At 58.2% G+C, this 18,337-nt stretch overlaps 1 protein-coding gene across 2 annotated transcripts in view; it reads left to right on the top strand.

Moving 5' to 3' along the window:
* The window catches only part of FBXL16 (F-box and leucine rich repeat protein 16), a 34,290-nt gene extending 21,533 nt beyond the window's left edge, over window positions 1-12,757 (top strand). For both annotated transcript variants that reach the window (XM_029049441.2, XM_029049440.2), the window contains 5 exons: window positions 8,208-8,873; window positions 9,480-9,988; window positions 11,615-11,699; window positions 11,946-12,009; window positions 12,561-12,757. In XM_029049441.2, coding sequence (XP_028905274.1) covers window positions 8,223-8,873; window positions 9,480-9,988; window positions 11,615-11,699; window positions 11,946-12,009; window positions 12,561-12,709 — 1,458 coding nt within the window. In that variant the 5' untranslated portion in view covers window positions 8,208-8,222 and the 3' untranslated portion in view covers window positions 12,710-12,757. The remainder of the gene's footprint in view (window positions 1-8,207; window positions 8,874-9,479; window positions 9,989-11,614; window positions 11,700-11,945; window positions 12,010-12,560) is intronic.
* Window positions 12,758-18,337: the final 5,580 nt, after the last annotated feature.

Raw genomic sequence — 18,337 nt, forward strand, 5'->3', positions numbered from 1 at the left:
TAAGAAGATTTAGCTTAAAAAGGGCCACTCCTTTCTAACAGTAATAATTGTGGCATTTCTACAGAGAAGCAGCATGGCCTAGTGGAAAGAACCCAGGCCTGGGAGTCAGAGGACCTGGGTTCTAATCCAGGCTCTGCCACTTGTCTCCTACGTGACCTTGGGCAAATCACTTGGCTTTTCTGTCTCAGTTACCTCATCTGCAAATGGGGATTCAATACCTGTTTTATTTAGCCTGTGAGCCCCCTGTGGGACCTGATTAGCTCATATCTACCTCAGCACTTAATACAGTGCTTGGGACGTAGTAAGAGTTTAACAGATATCATAATTATTATTATTGTATGACAGACACCTTATTGACCACTGAGGTAGTTTACAAGATAATCAGCAAAGACGCAATCCCTGTCCCACATGGGATTAGAGCCCAGCTCCTCGTCTCCCAGACCTGGGTTAACAATGCTAAATCTGTCTTTTCCACTCCATCCAAACTGTTACCACATTAATCCAAGCACTTATCTTACCCCATCTTGATTACTTTATCGGCCTCCTTGCTGATCTCCCTGTCTCCTGACTCTCCCTTCTCCAGTCCATACTTCACTCTGCTGCCCGGATCATTTTTCTACAAAAACATTCAGTCCATGTTTCCCCACTCCTCAAGAACCTCGGTGGTTGTCCATCCACCTCCACATCAAACAGAGACCCCATACCATCGGCTTTAAAGCACTCAGTCACCTTGTCCCCTCCTACCTCACCTCGCCACTCTCCTATTACAACCCAGCCCGCACACTTCCCTCCTCTAATGCCAGCCTACTCACTGTATCTCAATCTCGTCTATCTTGCCACCAACCCCTCGCCCACGCCCTGCCTCTGTCCTGGAACAACTTCCCTTTTCATAATCGGCAGACAATTACTCTCCCCACCTTCAAAGCCTTACTGAAGGCACATCTCCTCCAAGAGGCCTTCTCTGACTAAGCCCTCATTTCCTCTTCTCCCACTCCCTTCTGCGTCACCCTGACTTGCTCCCTTCATTCACCACCCCCGCCCTCAGCCCCACAGCACTTATATACATATCCATAATTTATTTATTTATCTTAATGTCTGTCTCCCCTTCTAAACTGTAAGCTCACTGTGGGCCGGAAACGTGTCTGTTATATTACTGTAGCGCTTAGTACAGTGTCCTGCACACAGTAAGCACACAATAAATACGTTTGATGGATTGACTGAGATCTTTCCACCAGGCCAGGCTGCTTTTGTTGGTTTCTTTGATGGTAGTACGCTATTACTGCTCTATCCTCAGCAACTGATTCCAGTTTTCCAGTGGGATGTAGCAGAACAGCGGCAGCACCAGGAATAGTAATAGTAATAGAAGTAATAATAATGTTGGTATTCGTTAAGTGCTTACTATGTGCCGAGCACTGTTCTAAGTGCTGGGGTAGATACAGGGTAATCAGGCTGTCCCATATGAGGCTCACAGTCTTAATCCCGATTTTAATAATAATAATAATAATTTTGGTATTTGTTAAGTGCTTACTATGTGCCAAGTGCTGTTCTAAGCACTGGATAGATACAAAGTAATTAGGTTGTCGCACGTGGGGCTCACAGTCTTAATCCCCATTTTCCAGATGAGGTAAGTGAGGCACAGAGAAGGTGACTTACCCAAAGTCACACAGCTGATAAGTGGCAGAGCTGGGATTAGAACTCACGACCTCCTTAGAACTCCTAAGCCTCTGCTCTTTCAACTGAGCTACGCTGCTTCATGGGGATAATAATAATGGTATTTGTTAAGCGCTTACTATGTGCCGAGCACTGATCTAAACGCTGGGGTAGATACAAGGTCATCGGGTTGTCCCACCTGGAGCTCACAGTCTTAATCCCCATTTTCCAGATGAGGTCACCGAAGCACCAAGAAGTCAAGTGACTTGCCCAAAGCCACATAGCCGATCAGTGGCGGAGCCCAGATTAGAACCCACAACCTCTGACTCCCAAGCCCGGACTCTTTCCACTGAACCACACTGCTTGTCTACAGTAATGTCAGCGGCAGTAGTAACGGCTAGCAACAGCAATAGTAATAATAGTAGTGGGAGGAGGAGGAGGAGGAGGAATAATAGCAGTAATAGTAGTAGTAGTAGGAGTACCAGGAGGAGGAGAAATAATAGCAGTAATAGTAGCAGTAGTAGGAGTACCAGGAAGAGGAGGAGGAGGAGAAATAATAGCAGTAATAGTAGCAGTAGTAGGAGTACCAGGAGGAGGAGGAGAAGGAGATCAGTAATAGTAGTAGCAGCAGCAGCGGCAAGAGTCATAGTAGCAGTGGTAGCCGTAGTAATAATAGTAGTAGTAACAGGAGGAAGAGGAGGAGGAGATCAGTAGCAGCAGTAATAGTATTACTGTAGAGGTGTTAACATTCATTCAATAGTATTTACTGAGCACTTACTATGTGCAGAGCAGTGTAGTAGTAGTAGTTATGCAAGCAGCACGGTGTAGTGGACAGGCCTGGGAGTCCAAAGATCATGGGTTCTAATCCTGGCTCTGCCACCTGTCTGCTGCGTGACCTGAGGCAACTCACTTCACTTCTCGGGGCCTCAGTTATTTCATCTGTAAAACGGGGATTAAGACTGTGAGCCTCACCTGGGACAATCCTATTACCCTATATCTACCCCAGTGCTTAGAACAGTGCTTGGCACAGAGTAAGGGCTTTACAAATACCAACATTATTATTATTGATATTATTCTCTGTGCCTCGGTTGTGTCCTCTGTAAAATGGGGATTAAGACCGAGTCCCACATGGGACAGGGACTGTGTCCAACTTAATTTGCTCGTATCCACCCCGGTGCTTAGTACGGTGCGCTGCACATAGTAAGTGCTTAACACATATCATCACTAGTAGTAGAAGTAATAGCAGCAGTGATAGTGGTAGCAGCGACTGCAGGAGTAGAAGTCGTAGCAATCAAAGTAATAGTATTTATTAAGCACTTACTTTGTTCAAAACGCCCGTCTAAACACTGGGAGAGATTACACGGTTGGGAATTAGATCCGTCTGAGGCTTTGTCTGTATCGCAGATATACAGTTTGCCGATCCTGGGCTCTGGGTGACTCGGGAAGTTTTTAGGGATACTTGTCCTAATCCTCTCCCCGATTGTGGGTGAGCAGTGCACCCCTAAACGGGGCCGCTCAGCCACCCAGAGGATGGCTGCGTGCTGCCGCCGCCTCTTCAGCGACCAAGCAACCGGCATCCCGGACCACCGCCTCACGTGGGGCTTACGCTTGAATTGTATTTTTAGTAGCGGTGAGGGTTTGCAGAGAGTCCTCCAGACTCTCGGGCCCCCAGTCTCCCGGAAGCCAGCGGGAACCCGCCTTGCAAGAAAGTCGGTTGGGGTCAGGGTACAGTCAGCTGTCTCTCGGGGTGCCCTCCTCCTCTGAGCACACCGGTGTGGGGGGGAGATGCTCACATCTCCTGTGCCGGTCTAGGGGAACACGTCAGGGTGTGGGAGGCTGGTGGAAAGCGTGGATCTTTGGATCCCTGAAAGTCTTCCCATTTCTTGACGTTGCCGCCTCCGTAGTGACTGGCTCCCCAGAGGCTCTCGGGTTGCCAGCGGGGCCTGTCGTGGTCAATCTCCCAGCTCCTGAGAGCCACTGGCCCTCTGCCCTAAACCCCCACCCCACCGGGTCCGTGGCCCCTGCCTGGCTGTGGGCTAGGACCTGCAGCCCTGGAGATAAACAGCTCGGGCCTGGGAGTCAGATGACTTGGGTTCTAATCCCAGCTCTGACGCTTGTCTGCTGGGTGACCTTGAGCAACTCACTTTAGTGTGGGCACAGAGCATTTTACCAAGCATTTACTGTGTGCACAGCTCGAGACTGTAAGCCTATTTTGGGCAGGGATTTTCTCCCTTTATTGCTGTATTGTACTTTCCGAGAGCTTAGTACAGTACTCTGCACACAGTAGGTGCTCAGTAAACACGACTGACTGAATGATATACTCAGCAGAGCTCCGTACCAAGCACCTACTGTGTGAGGAGCACTGTGCTAAATGCCTATTTAATGCCGAGCACTGAAATCAGTCAGTGGGTATTTATTTTGCACCCACTTACCGCAGAGCACTGTACTAAGCACTTAGGAGAGTTCAAAACAGTTGGTAGACAGTGATAAGCGTGTCTACTGAATGCAGAGATCTGTATTGAGTGCCAATGCTGTGCAGAGTGCTGTACTGGATGCCTGCTGTGTGCAGAGCATGATCTTAGGTGCTTACTATGTGTTGAGTGCTGTATCCACCACCTGCGGTGAACGGAACACTGTGTTAAGCACTGACAGAGTGTAGAGCACTGTACTGGGTCCTTTGGAGGAAAGGAATGAGAGGAATTCACCTCTGTACACCATTGAAATCCCATCCCTCCAACCTCACCCGCTCTAAGTTTTTCCCCACTCGATCTGTCAATGTGGCATTTATTGACCGCTTACGGGGTGCAGAGCACTGTACTAACCCTTTGGGAGAGTATATTATAACAGAGTCACAGACTAGAGATGGATCCACTGTTCCCACTGAAGCAGCCCCACCTGCTTTCACTCACCCTGGGACCAAGGGAGAGGCCAAGCTGCCGGGAGCCAGAAGGAGGAGGAGAGCTGATCTCTAACTGTGGTAATAGTCAAGTGTTTACTAAGAGCCGTGCTAGATCCAAGGTAATCATGACAGGCACAGTCCCTATCCCACTCGGTCTAAGTAGGAGGGAGAACAGGTATTGAATTCCCATTTTACAGATGGGGACACTGAGAAATTAAGCGACTTGCCCAAGGTCACCCCACAGGTAGGTGGCAGAGCCCGAATTAGAACCCAGGTCCTCTGACTCCCAAGCCTGAATGGGGCTGTATCGCCCAGAGACTCAGGCAAAGGGGCTGGGACCCTCCCTCCGGGGGCTGCCTTCGTTCAAGCAGTCGAGTAGCTTGGCCCCTTCCTGCCCTCCAGGCCCACCCACCCCTTCCTGCCTGTGGAAGAGAAAGCTCAGCTTAGGCCCTGGCTAAAAGTGCCTGAGCTCCTGACTCCAAATTGGCATTCTTTGAGCCCCGCTTGCCCTGAGGAGTGCACACAGTGCTCACTAAAGGTGGAACACAGGGCCACCGCCGCCCCCTATTCAATGCGGGGCTGGTTGGTTGGAGGGAGGAGTGGTCCCGGCAGAGTGGGTTCTGGAAAGGCCTGGGACAGGCCCCCCTCTCCCACTGGGTCATGAGGTGGAGCTGGAGTCCCTCACGAGGAGCCCTGGGCCCAGCGGAGTTCCTGTGAGAACTGAAGAATCTCGGGACCTTGACCTTGAGAAGCGGCATGGCGTAGTGGATAGAGATTGGGCCTGGAAATCAGAAGGACATGGATTCTAATCCCAGTTCCGCCATGGGTTCGCTATGTGACCTTGAGCAAGTCACTTCACTTCTCTCTGCCTCAGTTAACTCATCTGTAAAACGGGGATTGAGACTGTGAGCCCCATGATGATAATGATTGTGTTATTTGTTAAGCGCTTACTATGTGCCAGGCACTGTACTAAGCTCTGGGTGAAGACAAGCAAATCGGGTTGGACACAGTCCCTGTCCCACCTGGGACTCACAGTCTTAACCCCCGTACCTCTAACGAGTGCTCTCCAAAGCAAAACTGTCCCATGTGGGACAGGGACTGTGTCTAACCGATTTGTTTGTCTCTACCCCATTGCTTAAAACAGTGCCTGGCACATAGTAAGCGCTTAACAAATAACACAGTTATCATTATCCGGCCCATCCCCCTATTTCCAGCCTTCCCGATCATACCTGCCAGAGGAGAGTCCACAATCTCTCCCGTCCCTATCCTGGGGTCTTAGCACCCCTCACCTCACTACCCGTCCTCCTTATACCCTCCCCACTGCACCCCTGTGCCCTGCCCTCCGTGAAGACAGAGAGAAATGGCCGTTCGTCACCCATCGCACGGGGACAAGTAAGCGGATCGGACCGGCGATAGCGAGAGACCAGAGTCAAAAAGGCTGAGCCCTGCAAAATGTATTCCACACAGCGAATCGAACTTCCCTTCCAGGAGGAATCTGCTAATTTTAGTTTGGGGCCCTGCGTCCTGTGAACGCTTCCCTCTCCGGAGGGATACGCTTATGCATTACTCGCACATGGCGGGGAACCGAGCTCCCGCCCACGAACGCTTCCCACTGGGGAGGAATACACTTGTGCGTTACCCGCACATGGCGAAGCACCTAGCTCCCAGCCTCACGAGTGCACAGCGGGACACTCACCTGTCCCACGCTCCCTCACTTAATGCAGACAGAAGAGGCAACCCACGCGCCAGGCAGGGGAGACCCGTAGCCGGCTGCTGCAAGCCTCGATCTGCTGCGCAGAACGTCGCGGGAGGCAGAAATTTATCACCTTTCCTTCCGGGCCTTTGGAGCTTCTGGATTGCCCTTGTTCAATCTCCACCTCTGCCCGCCGCTGCTCCTCCCTACCTTATTTAGTTGGCAACTAAACTAAACCCCCCTTCAACTTGGCACTCCACTGTCCCACTGTCTTTGGAAGGCAAGCCCTTCCCAGGCTGGAGGTTTGTTGCAGTCAGGGAATGTGACTACCAACTCTGTTAAACTGTGCTCTCCCAAGCCTTTAGTACAGTGCTCTGCACACAGTAAGCGTTCAATAAATACCACTGATTGATTGCTTGAAGACCATCATCACATCAACCCTCAGCCTGCTGTTCTCCCAGCAAAATGATCCTGGTGTCTCCACTCAACTCCCAGACACCCCATCACCCCACCTCCCTATACTGAAGTGTGGTGGCAGGACAAGAAATCAAAATTTTTTTTTAAAAAAAGAGAAAACAAAATCACCTCCACTAGTGAATGTGAGAGGGCAGAGAGGCACAAATACGATAGAAAAAAGACCAGAAGGTCCTACTGACCCCCAAGTTGACTAGACATCAGCCAGACCAGGCCTGCTTGGAGAAAGCCAACCCCATCCTGGGCTGTATTAGCAGGAGTGGGACAGGAGAACCTGTATTTTTTTTTTAAAAATGGCATTTGTACTTACTGTGTGCCAAGCAAACGGTACTGATCACTGGGGTCTTCTTCAAATGCCGTAGAGTCGTTTCCAGCCCAGAGTGGCTCCAAGGACACAGTCTCTTCAGAACTTCCCATCTTCTGTCATAAGGTCACTCTGGCATGTGTATCCGTAGAGTTTCCTTGATAAAGATACAGAAGTAGTTTACCATCGTCTTCTTCCTCACAGTAAAAACACGAATCTCTGCCGTAGTCTTTTGATCACCTGCCTTTGACTCTTTCACCAGCCCAGGTGAATCAACTTGAGAAGATACAAGATAATCTCTCGGACACAAGCCCTGTCACCCATGGGGCTCGCAGTCTAGGTAGGAGGGAGCAGGATTTAATCCCCATTTTACAAATGAGGAAACTGAGGCACAGAGAAGGGAAGTGACTTGCCCAAGGCAAATGGAGGAGTTGGGATTAGAAACCGGGTCCTCTGACTCCTAGGCCCGTGCTCTTTCCACTAGGCAATGTGGTTTCCCGTTCTCTCCTTACCGCTCCGGTCAATCCCATGGCCAGTGTGGAGGACTGCATTCTTAAAAGGCCATCAAGCATTCCCGGAGACAGGAATTAGGGGTTGTTGAGTCCAGAGAAGAGGAAGGAGAGGTTGGATCACAAGGCTCTTGCCTGTGAAAGTCGTGAGGAGAAGGAGCCGACCGGTTGCCTTCCCTCTTTTGCCCAGGGAGGACCGAACATACAGGAGAGCTGGGCTTCTTCCCCTCCCTCCCCCGCCCCACGCCCCCACCCAGAGATCTCTCTAGCGAGACTGTGCACCCCTCAGTTCACTGGAATTATGAGTGGTTCGCTGGCCCGGAGGCAGGGGCTGCACCAGCAGCATGGCGTAGTGGCTAGAGCACGGGCCTGGGAGTCAGAAGGTCATGGGTCCTAATCCCAGTTCTGCCACTTGTCTGCCATGGGGCCTTGGGCAAAGTCACTTCACTTCTTTGCCTCAGTTCCCTCATCTGTAAAATGGGGATTGAGACTGTGAGCCCCATTTGGAACAGGGACTGTGTCCAACCCAATTAGCTTCTATAATTATTATTATTGTGGTACTTGTTAAGTGCTTACTATGCGTCAGGCACTGTACTAAGCGCCGGGGTGGATACAAGCAAATCAGCCCACAGCCCCTCTCTGACTCCTCCTCTCCCCACCGCCTCGGTTCCGTCGCAGAGCGAGAGGGGAAGGATGTCGAACCAGAGCGCCGGAGACCCAAAGCCTCCATGCCTGCCCCGGAACGGCCTCCTGAAGCTCCCCAGCCAGCAACCCAACGGCCTCGGTTCCGCCAGCATCACCAAGGGGACCCCCGCCGTGAAGAATCGCCTCTGCCAGCTCCCCGCCGTCCCCGCCGTCCAACGCCCGCCACCGCCCGGCCTGGCGTCCCCCCCGGCCGCCCCGGCGGGGGACCCCCGGCCCTCCGACCCGGCCTCGGGGGGCCCATCCCCCGGTGGGGCGCCCGCCTCCCCGCCGCCCACTGAGCGGCCTCCCTTGGCCATGGACGAGAAGGTCCTCAACGGCCTCTTCTGCTACTTCTCCGCCTGCGAGAAGTGCATCCTGGCGCAGGTGTGCCGGGCCTGGCGTCGCGTCCTGTACCAGCCCAAGTTCTGGGCGGGCCTCACCCCGGTCCTGCACGCCAAGGAGCTATACAGCCCTCTGCCTGGTGGCGACAAGGAGTTCGTGGACCTGCGGGGCTTCGCCGCCCGTGGCTTCGACAGCTTCTGCCTCGTGGGCGTCTCTGATCTGGACATTTGCGAGTTTATTGACAACTACGCACTGTCCAAGAAAGGGGTCAAGTCCATGAGCCTCAAGCGCTCCACCATCACCGACGCGGGGCTGGAGGTAGGCCCGGGGTGGGGGGTTGGGGGCATGGAAGCTCGGGGGGGGGGGGGGCGAAGGCCACGGTTGGGGCTGCAGAGCCCCATGGAGAGGAGCTGGAGGAGACTGGGGATGGGAGGAGGGAAGGGGGGGTACCATTCCAGTGGCCGGCAGGGAGAGGAAACGGAGGGGTCTGGGAGAGGTGATGGGCGGTGGTGGGGAGGGGTTTGGGGGAGCAGATGGGCAAGGAAGGGTGGAGAGAGTTCCGGGGGAAGCATCGAGAAGGAGGAAGTGGAGAAGGAACCGGGGGAGCTGACGGGAATGTGAAGGGGGGTCCCGGGAGGAGGTGACGGGTGGCCACCCAAGCTCATTAGAATAGCAGGAGATGGGATAGGCTCTTCGGTCTCCAGAACCAACTGCAGGCTATCACGGCCCAGATGAAGCCACCCCACGGCTTACTCCAGAAGGGGCAGGAGTCGGGCAGAGCCAGGGCAGGGACAGGGGCCGGGCAGCCCCGGGGCCTCTTGGGGAAGCGGCAGGGAGGGCGCCCCGGGGAGAGGGGCCGTGGAAGGGAGGGCCTCCGGGGAAGGGTCAGGGGACTTCCTGACGTCCCCTGCCACCCCGGAGCAGGTGATGCTGGAGCAGATGCAGGGCGTGGTGCGGCTGGAGCTGTCTGGCTGCAACGACTTCACAGAGGCGGGGCTGTGGTCCAGCCTGAACGCCCGCATCACCTCCCTGAACGTGAGCGACTGCATCAACGTGGCGGACGACGCCATCGCCGCCATCTCGCAGCTGCTGCCCAACCTGGCCGAGCTGAGCCTGCAGGCCTACCACGTGACCGACACGGCCCTGGCCTACTTCACGGCCAAGCAGGGCCACACCACGCACACCCTGCGGCTGCACTCCTGCTGGGAGATCACCAACCACGGCGTGGTCAACATCGTACACAGCCTGCCCAACCTCGGCGTCCTCAGCCTGTCCGGCTGTTCCAAGGTCACCGACGACGGCGTGGAGCTGGTGGCCGAAAACCTGCACCAGCTCCGCAGCCTGGACCTGTCCTGGTGTCCGCGTGTCACCGACACGGCGCTGGAATACATCGCCTGCGACCTGCACAAGCTGGAGGAGTTGGTGTTGGACAGGTAGGCCCGGGCGCCAAGAGAAACCGCCCAGCGGGTGGAGCTGGGCCAGATGCTCGGCCTGGGGCTCCGGGGGAGGTCATCCACTTGTCCCCTCCTTCCCCCCCACAACACTCCCGCCTCAGGGGAGCCCGGCTCTGACTCATCTCCCCGTTCTCCCCGCTGGCCGGCCCCGGGCATCTGCTGGACTCTGCTGTGGGGCCTCAAGGTAGACCGGGTGCGAGCCTGGGGCCGAGGGGGGTGGTCCAAGGCCGAGCAGCCGGCTCACCTTTCTCCTTCCGGCCGGCGGTCCCAGACCCCCAACTGCAGCATTCGGCCCAGGGTGTGCCAGGAAGGTCAGACCCTGCTCCCGCCCCCGTCCGAGACAAGAGAAACCGGCCCTTCTCCCCAGGGCCGCGGCGGCACAGACCTCAGGCGGTCCCACCCACACCCCAGAGCGGCCCAGAACCGCTTCCCGATGCCCGGTGCAATGAGGACTGCAGGACTCAATCGGTCAACCGATCCATCAGTCGAATTTATGGAGGACTTACAGTGTGCAGAGCATTGTACAGTATAACAACATGGTAGCCTGGACAACGAGCTCCTACCCTAGAGGGCCTGCCGCAGAGGTTGAAGGCCCCTCTTTCCCTCTCCGGACCCCCTCCATTCCCCACCCCTGCAGAGACAGGGTGGGGGGGGAGCCACTGGGGAAGGGCCCTGTGCCCCTGCTTCTCCCCCGCCGATCTGGGGGCAGATCTGGGCCCCCCCCCCACCGGCTCGAAGCCCCCCCATCCCAACCAGAAAGTAGAGAGGGCCCGGTCGTGGGCCCCTTCTGGCTCTCTGTCTCCCCTCGCCCCCTCCCTCTTCAACAGTGGTCCCGGCCACGTCTACACTTGCTCCAACCCCAACCAGGTCCTCGGCCCAGGGACCGTATGGTCCCTGCGCTGCGCTCTGTCCTCTGGTCCCACCGGCCACCAGAGTAGACTAGGGGTCGGGCATATGCTCTCAGCACCCAGGTGGCAGCAGCAACGGGCAGCTGGGAGTCTTGGGGAGCCCCCACGGGCCGCAGCTGACAGCCCCCCTCCCCAGGAGCTTCCAGCATAGGGGTGGGCTCCTGCTTTCACTATATTCTCTTAGACTAATAATAATAACGATAATAATAGTACCATTTCCATTTCTTGGATCTTGCCTTCCCGGCTTCCCTGTGAGCCAGGAGAGGCGAGTATTATCACGCCTATTTAAAGATGATCAAACCGAGGCATAGAGAGATTGAGTGGTTTCCCTGAGGTCCCACGATGGCAGAAAGCACAGGTGGAGCGAGAACCTGGGTCTCCCGGGTTCTTTCCAATCTTTCCGGTTCTTTCCACTGAACCTCTGACCCCCAGAGAAGGGAAGAGCGGAAGGGGCAGGAGGAAGAGAGAGACAGAGACACAGAGAGAGAGCTCACGTGTGTCCCCAGCCTGGGGGTCCCCAAGTGAAGCCCCCCCACCCGGTCTCCCCTGCGGGAGTCTGGCCGGGAGGGGTGGGGGCTTCCTTGTTTGGTGCGTGATGCGGGTGGGGGGCTGCGGGGCGGGGGGAGCCGAGGGGGAGGGAAAGAGGGAGGGGAAGGGGGTGTCCCCAGCGGAGGCCACCTGCCCGCTCGTCCTGCAGGTGCGTGCGCGTCACGGACACCGGGCTCAGCTATCTGTCCACCATGTCCTCCCTCCGCAGCCTCTACTTACGCTGGTGCTGCCAGGTAAGGACCGGCCCTTGGGGCACCGCCGGCTCGCCCCTCTTCTCCCCCCGGGAGCTTCTCGGACGAATAGGGTCGGGGGGGGGGGGTGCGAGGACCTCCCTGTCACCAACAGCTCCGTCCCCCAAATTCCCCCTCGGGCCCCGGAGCCCCGCGAAGGACTTCCAAGGGGAAGGGGGCGAGACCTGGGAGAGGGGGTAACTGTAACCTCTGTCGCCCCCCCCCCCAAAAACACCCTCATACATACAGGTGCAGGACTTCGGGCTGAAACATCTCCTGGCCATGCGCAGTTTGCGACTCCTGTCTCTGGCAGGTGAGACTGAGCTTCCCCCCGTGCACGGGGCTGCCCACCCGGAGGGCTGCCCACCCGGAGGGCTGCCCACCCGGGGCCAGAACATTCGCCCCCAGCCCCGAGGAGGCGCCCATTGGGAAGCAGCGTGGCAGAGTGGAAAGGGCCCGGGGTCGGGAGTCAGAGGTCGTGGGTTCCAATCCCCGCTCTGCCACTTGTCAGCTGTGCGACCTTGGGCAAATCACTTCACTTCTCGGTGTCTCCTCGACCTCATCTGTAAAAGGGGGATTAAGACCGTGAGCCTCACGGGAGGCAAGCCGATTATTCCGGGAGCCCCACGTGGGACAGCCTGATTACCCTGTATCTACCCCACCGCTTAAAACAGTGCTTGGAACACAGCAAGCGCTTAACAGATTCCATCGTCATTAATATCATTATTATCACCGCCCACCCGGGGCAGTGGCAGGGCGAACCCTCGACCCCGGACCCCCAATAGAGCCCCGGGGAGAGGGTTGCGGGGGTCCCGGCCCCGCGGAGCCTGACGCCGGCCCTCCGGCCCCCGCGTGTGCTTTCAGGATGCCCCCTGCTCACCACGACGGGGCTGTCCGGCCTGGTGCAGCTGCAGGGCCTGGAGGAACTGGAGCTGACCAACTGCCCCGGGGCCACTCCTGAGCTCTCCAAGTATTTCTCGCAGCACCTGCCGCGCTGCCTGGTCATCGAGTAGCCCGCGGCCGCCCCCGGGACTGCCCCCCGCCCCGCCCCGCCGCCCGCCCCCCCGCCAACGCCGCCGCCGCCGCCGCCGGCCTGCGCCTCCCCCTCCTTCACTTCGGGGCCCGGGACCCAGGAGCCCGGGGACCCGCCGGACGTGGCCGGGCCTTCCCCTCCGCGTCGCTTCGCCTTCCCTCGCCCCCTCCCGGCTTTGATCTGCTCACCGCCGCCGCCCGGGGGGCCGCCGGGCTCCGTCCGTCTCCGCCCGCAGCTCTGCCGGGCCGGGCCGGGCCGGGCCGGGGCAGGGGAGCCCGGGGGCCCGGGCCTGCGGGGGACAAGGACCTGCCGGGAGCCGAGCCGCTGCCCCGCCCAGCATCCTCTTCTGACCCCGCAGGCTCCGGGCGGGCCCGGTCGGCTACCCACGGCCCCCGACGGCCAGCCCCGACCAGGGGGCGTGGCCCCCCCCCCCCCCCGCCTCACCCTCCTCCCCGCTCCATCCGCCCCGCCCCCACATAAGCCCTCTGGACCAACGGCCCCAGAGACCCTTGCCCCCTCCCCCAGATTCCCCGGCCTCTGTCCCCTCCGCCGGATCCCGCGGGGGACACAGCGTGGCCGCCGGGCCGGAGCGGGGAGGGCCCCCGGACGGGGGGGGGACACAGGAGCCCTCTGCCATCCTTCACCGTGGGGCTTGAAGACGGAGGGGCGCAAGCCCGGAGCCGGTGGCGACCCCCAACCCCCACCCCCCGAGCGGGCTGGGAACAGTGAGCTCCCTCTCGGCCCCCGGGGCCTGCCCCCCCCCGCCTCCCGCCCAGGGATTTTCCGTCCCCAGTGTGCGCGCACACCCACCCCCACACGCACAATCACACACGCCCACACATCGTACACCTGTGCCTGCCCCCTCCGTGCCCTCTGTGCCCTCTGTGCCCTGCCTCCGCTCCCACACAAGCACAGTCCTGCACGCCCACCCGCGGTCGTTCCCCCCAACCCTCCCAGCCTGCCGCCCGGTCCAGCCCAACTCCCCACTAGGAAGCTGCCAGCCCAGGGCCCCCGTCCGCCCCTGCCCCCCGGCTGCCCCCCGGCTGCCCCCCGGCTGCCCCTTCTTCCTTCCCCTGGAGGCGGCTGTCACCGGGGAGGGCAGGGAGAGGGGGCTCGCCCCCGGGATCCCGGCCCACGTCCCTGTCCGGCTGCCCCCGCCCCCCCAGCCGGTCCTTCGCCCCCGGCTCCTCTCTGCCCTCGGCCTCCTCCCCGAGCCCCAGCGCCGGCCTGAGGCGGGCACCCCCCGGACACCTCCGAGGCAGAGAGGCAACGGGCTTCCCCTGCCCCCGGGGGGGAAGCCCCTGCCCGAGGGGCGGGGGAGACCCCCCGGAGCGGCCCGTAGACCTGGTGGGAGGACTGGAACTCGACACCCTGGGTTCCCCGAGCGGAGGTTAGACCGGGCCCAGGAGTCCCTGCCGCTCGGCCGCCCCAGGCCCACCCTAGCCTCCGGTGCCCGCTGCCCCCTGGCCAAAGCCCTGCGGGGGAGGGGGCTGGAAAAGGACTGGGGGTCCGTCCCGGGCGGGGGGGGGTGTGTGCGGGGAGAGGTGGGGAGGAGCTCAGGGCATCTCAGCCAGGACAGGGTGAAGGGAGGATGGGGCAGGACGGGGGAAGGGCCGCCGGCCTTTGGGTTCCGGCGGGCAGGGGCCGGGCTGGGAAGTTGGCACCGGGACCCGGGACGGCTCAGGCGGTGCCCACCGCCCTCCCCCGCGCTCCCCCCAGCCCGGGCTTGTCCTTCCTTCCCTTCCTTTCCTGCCTTCCCCAGCAAGACTTCCTGGCGGGGGAGGGTCTCCCGCCGCAGTCTGGCGGCCAGGGGACGGGAGGGGAGGAGAGGGGACCCCCCCCAGCTCACTCCACGACCACGTTCCCAGTTGCCCCCGAGCGGCCTAGAGAGAAGCCCCTGCCCCAGCACCTTGGGCTGGGCAGAAGGCCCCTCCCCCAGCACCTTGGGCTGGGCAGAAGGCCCCTCCCCCAGCTCCTTGGGCTGGGCAGAAGGCCCCTCCCCCAGCTCCTTGGGCTGGGCAAAAGGCCCCTCCCCCAGCTCCTTGGGCTGGACAGAAGGCCCCTCCCCCACTTCCTTGGGCTGGACAGAAGGCCCCTCCCTCAGTTCCTTGGGCTGGACAGAAGCCCCCCCCCTCCCCCCTCCAGCTCCTTGGGCCGGACAGAAGGCCCCTCCCCCAGCTCCTTGGGTTGGCTAGAAGCCCCCCCCCCTCCCCCAGCTCCTTGGTCTGGACAGAAGCCCCCGCCCCCGTCCACTCTGCTTCCATGGACCGCCCCCTCCCCCGACGCCCCCGTGGCAGACCCGAGATGTCCAGAACTTCATCCGATCGTGACGTCTTCACCCCTCTAGGTTTGGGGGCTTTTCACCCTTCCCCGCCCGGGGCGGAGCCCCCGGCCCTCCGCGATCCCAGAGGACCGGCCGAGGGGGTCCTGGGGGGCAGAGGCCCGGGCAGGGCCGGAGGAGAGGAGCAGCCCCTCCTCGGCTGCCCCTCCCCGACCCCCGGGAGTCACCCCGATCAGCCAAGCAAATCCGGATCAGCCAAGACACCACAAACCCCCAGAGAAAGACAGAGAGGCAGACAGACAGAGACAGGGAGACGGAGAGAGCCAGAGGTGCCACTCGAGACACGCGGGAGCCCAAAGATTTTTTTTTTTCCGTCCCCCTCCCCGTCCCCGTCCCCGTCCCCCGTCCCGGGCTCGGGGCTGGCATCGGGGCTGACTGGCGCTGAGTCAGTCTCAGCAACCCCCCCACCGGGGGCGAGGGGGGGAGGGGGAGGTGTCCCTTGGTCCAAAGTATTAAAAGCAACTGAAGCTGTGATATTTCCAACCACTGTAGGAGGAGGAATAAAAGGGGAGAGGGAAAAAAAAAAACACAAAAAAAAAAACAACCCTGAGGAACATTTTCTTACTGTACATAACGACCTCATTCTCCTGTATATGCGGAAGATATAACCTTATATTTGGTAAGTGTTTCTTGTGCTATTTTATCACGTGACCTGTTTATAAAAATATATATTAAAAAAAGTTGCAAAAAGCCCTGGGTCTGGTGTGTTTCCCTTTCGGGGGGAAGGGTGGGGGTGGAGGTAGCATTCATTCATTCAATCCATCAATCGTACTGAGTGCTCACTGTGTGCACCGCACTGTACCAAGCACTTGGGAGAGTGCACTGGAACAAGAAACGTGGACCGGGGGAAAGGCCCGGGGCTAGGGGTCAGGAGACCTGGGTTCTGATACCAGCTCTGCTGTGTGACGCCAGGCAAGCACTGCCCCTCTCTGGGTCTCGATGGCTTCTTCGGTAAAATGGGCCTCTGCTCTCTCTCCTTTTTAGATCGTGAGCCCTGTGTGGGCCTGGATCGGATCCGAATATTTGAATCCACTCGGGTGCAGGGCACACAGTGCTTCGAGCATAGTCATTTTACTTCTTCCACGGGGGTCCCCCTCCCCCGCCTGCCTGGAACCATGGGGTCCCGAGTCCCTGAAGCCCCTTGCTGCGCTGGGAGCCAGGTCCATCTGCTCAGGAGTGAGACCATGAGAACCCCCAAGGCTTGGGTCATTCACTGTACACAAAGATGGCAGCTAGAGGGGTCACCCTCTCCCAGGTGGGGTGGCAGCTGCCGGAACCCTAAGAACGGGCAGGGGGATGGGGAGGGAGGTGGGCAAGGGAAGCCCCAGTTCCAGCCCGGCTCCAGGCTATGCCCCAAAGAGAAGAGCCGCCTGTGAGCCCCACGTGGGACAACCTGATTCCCCTGTGTCTATCCCAGCACTTAGAACAGTGCTCGGCACATAGTAAGCGCTTAACAAATACCAACATTATTATTATTACTGCTCACTTTTCCACTTCCCCTCTGTTCAGGGGGCCGGAGTCCCCAGAAGCTGAGGAGAGAAACCTAACAAGAAGGTCATAGAGACACACACAAACACATAAGCACTGTCTCTCTCTCCTATCCATCCCCAGGCCAGCTCCTAACTCTCAACCCAGCACTCCATCCTGAGGGGAGGAGAACCAGAAGGGAGAGAGAAAAGTAGTGTTGCCTAGTGGAAAGAGCACTGGCCTGTGAGTCAGAGGACCCAAGTTCTAATCTGACCCCTGCCACTTGTCTGCTGTGTAACCTTGGACAAGTCACAAACTTCTCTGTGCCTCAGTTTCCTCATCGATAAAACGGTGATAAAGTCTGTGAGCCTCAGGTAAAATATGGACTGTGTCCAAACTGTTGAGTTTATATCTATCCCAAGTTGATACATAGTGAGCATTTACAAATACTATTAAAGCCCCCCGCCCCCAAAACCCAAATCTTCTCTGTGCCTCAAACTCAACTGTTAAATGGGGATTTGATACCCATTCTCCCTCCTACTCCCACATATGTACATATCTCTAAATTACAGATTACAAATTATTTATTTATATGAATGTCTGTCTCCCCCTCTAGGATATGAGCTCACTGTCTGCAGGGAACATGTCTACCCATTCTACTACACTGAACTCTTAACAAGTGCTCAGCACAGTGCTCTACACAAAACAGGCACTCAATAAATATCGACGATAACGATGATAATGAGACTACGAAGCTCATGTGGGAGCAGGGTCTGTGTCCGACCTGAGTATCTTATATCTTCCCCAGCGCTTAGAACGGTGCTTGGCACATAATAAGGGTTTAAGAGGTACCATTTCAAAAAGGTGGGGAGGGACAGCAGGGAGCAAAGAGGGACGCTTGAGGACAGGACTTAGCTTTCACTGTCTTCTCTTGGCGTAGTGGATAGAGCACGGGCCTGGGAGTCAGAATAATAATAATGATGCTGGCATTCGTTAATAATAATAATAATGTTGGTATTTGTTAAGCGCTTACTAGGTGCAGAGCACTGTTCTAAGCGTTGGGGTAAACACAGGGGAATCAGGTTGTCCCACGTGGGGCTCACAGTCTTAATCCCCATTTTACAGATGAGGGAACTGAGGCACAGAGAAGTTAAGTGACTTGCCCACAGTCACACAGCTGACAAGTGGCAGAGCTGGGATTCGAACTCACGAGCCCTGACTCCAAAGTCCGTGTTCTTTCCACTGCGAAGTGCTTAGGATGCGCCAAGCACTGCTCTAAGCGCTGGGGAGGATACGAAGGTGCTCAGCTTGTCCCACGTGGGGCTCCCGGTCTCCATGCCCATTTTACAGATGAGGTGGCCGAGGCCCGGAGACGTTTAGTGGCTTTGCCCAAAGTCACCCAGCTGGCAAGCGGCTGATCCTGACTCAGCCGCTTGCCTGCCGGGTGACCTTGGGCAGGTCATTGCACCTCTGCACAAATGCCTCATCTGTGCAATGGGGATGGAGAGTGGGAGTCCCACGTGGGACGGGGTCAGTGTCCGACTCGATTTGTCTGTAACCACCCCGGCGCTTAGTGCAGCGTCTGGCACCTAGTAAGGGCTTAATAAGTACCATAACGATTATTAATTGTTCTCTGTCGTCCGCGCCGGCAGCCAGAGACGGGGAAGGGGGTGGAGGGGAGAAGCAGAGCCAGAGAGGGGAGCAGACCTGGGACTTGGCGGACGGATGGCGGGCGAAGAGACTCATTCTTCTTCCGCCGGGGGGAGGTCCGGGGGCGGGGCGGGGGGCGGGCCCGGCCCG

Source organism: Ornithorhynchus anatinus, chromosome 21 (genome assembly GCF_004115215.2).
Source record: "Ornithorhynchus anatinus isolate Pmale09 chromosome 21, mOrnAna1.pri.v4, whole genome shotgun sequence".
Classification (NCBI taxonomy): Eukaryota; Metazoa; Chordata; class Mammalia; order Monotremata; family Ornithorhynchidae; genus Ornithorhynchus; species Ornithorhynchus anatinus.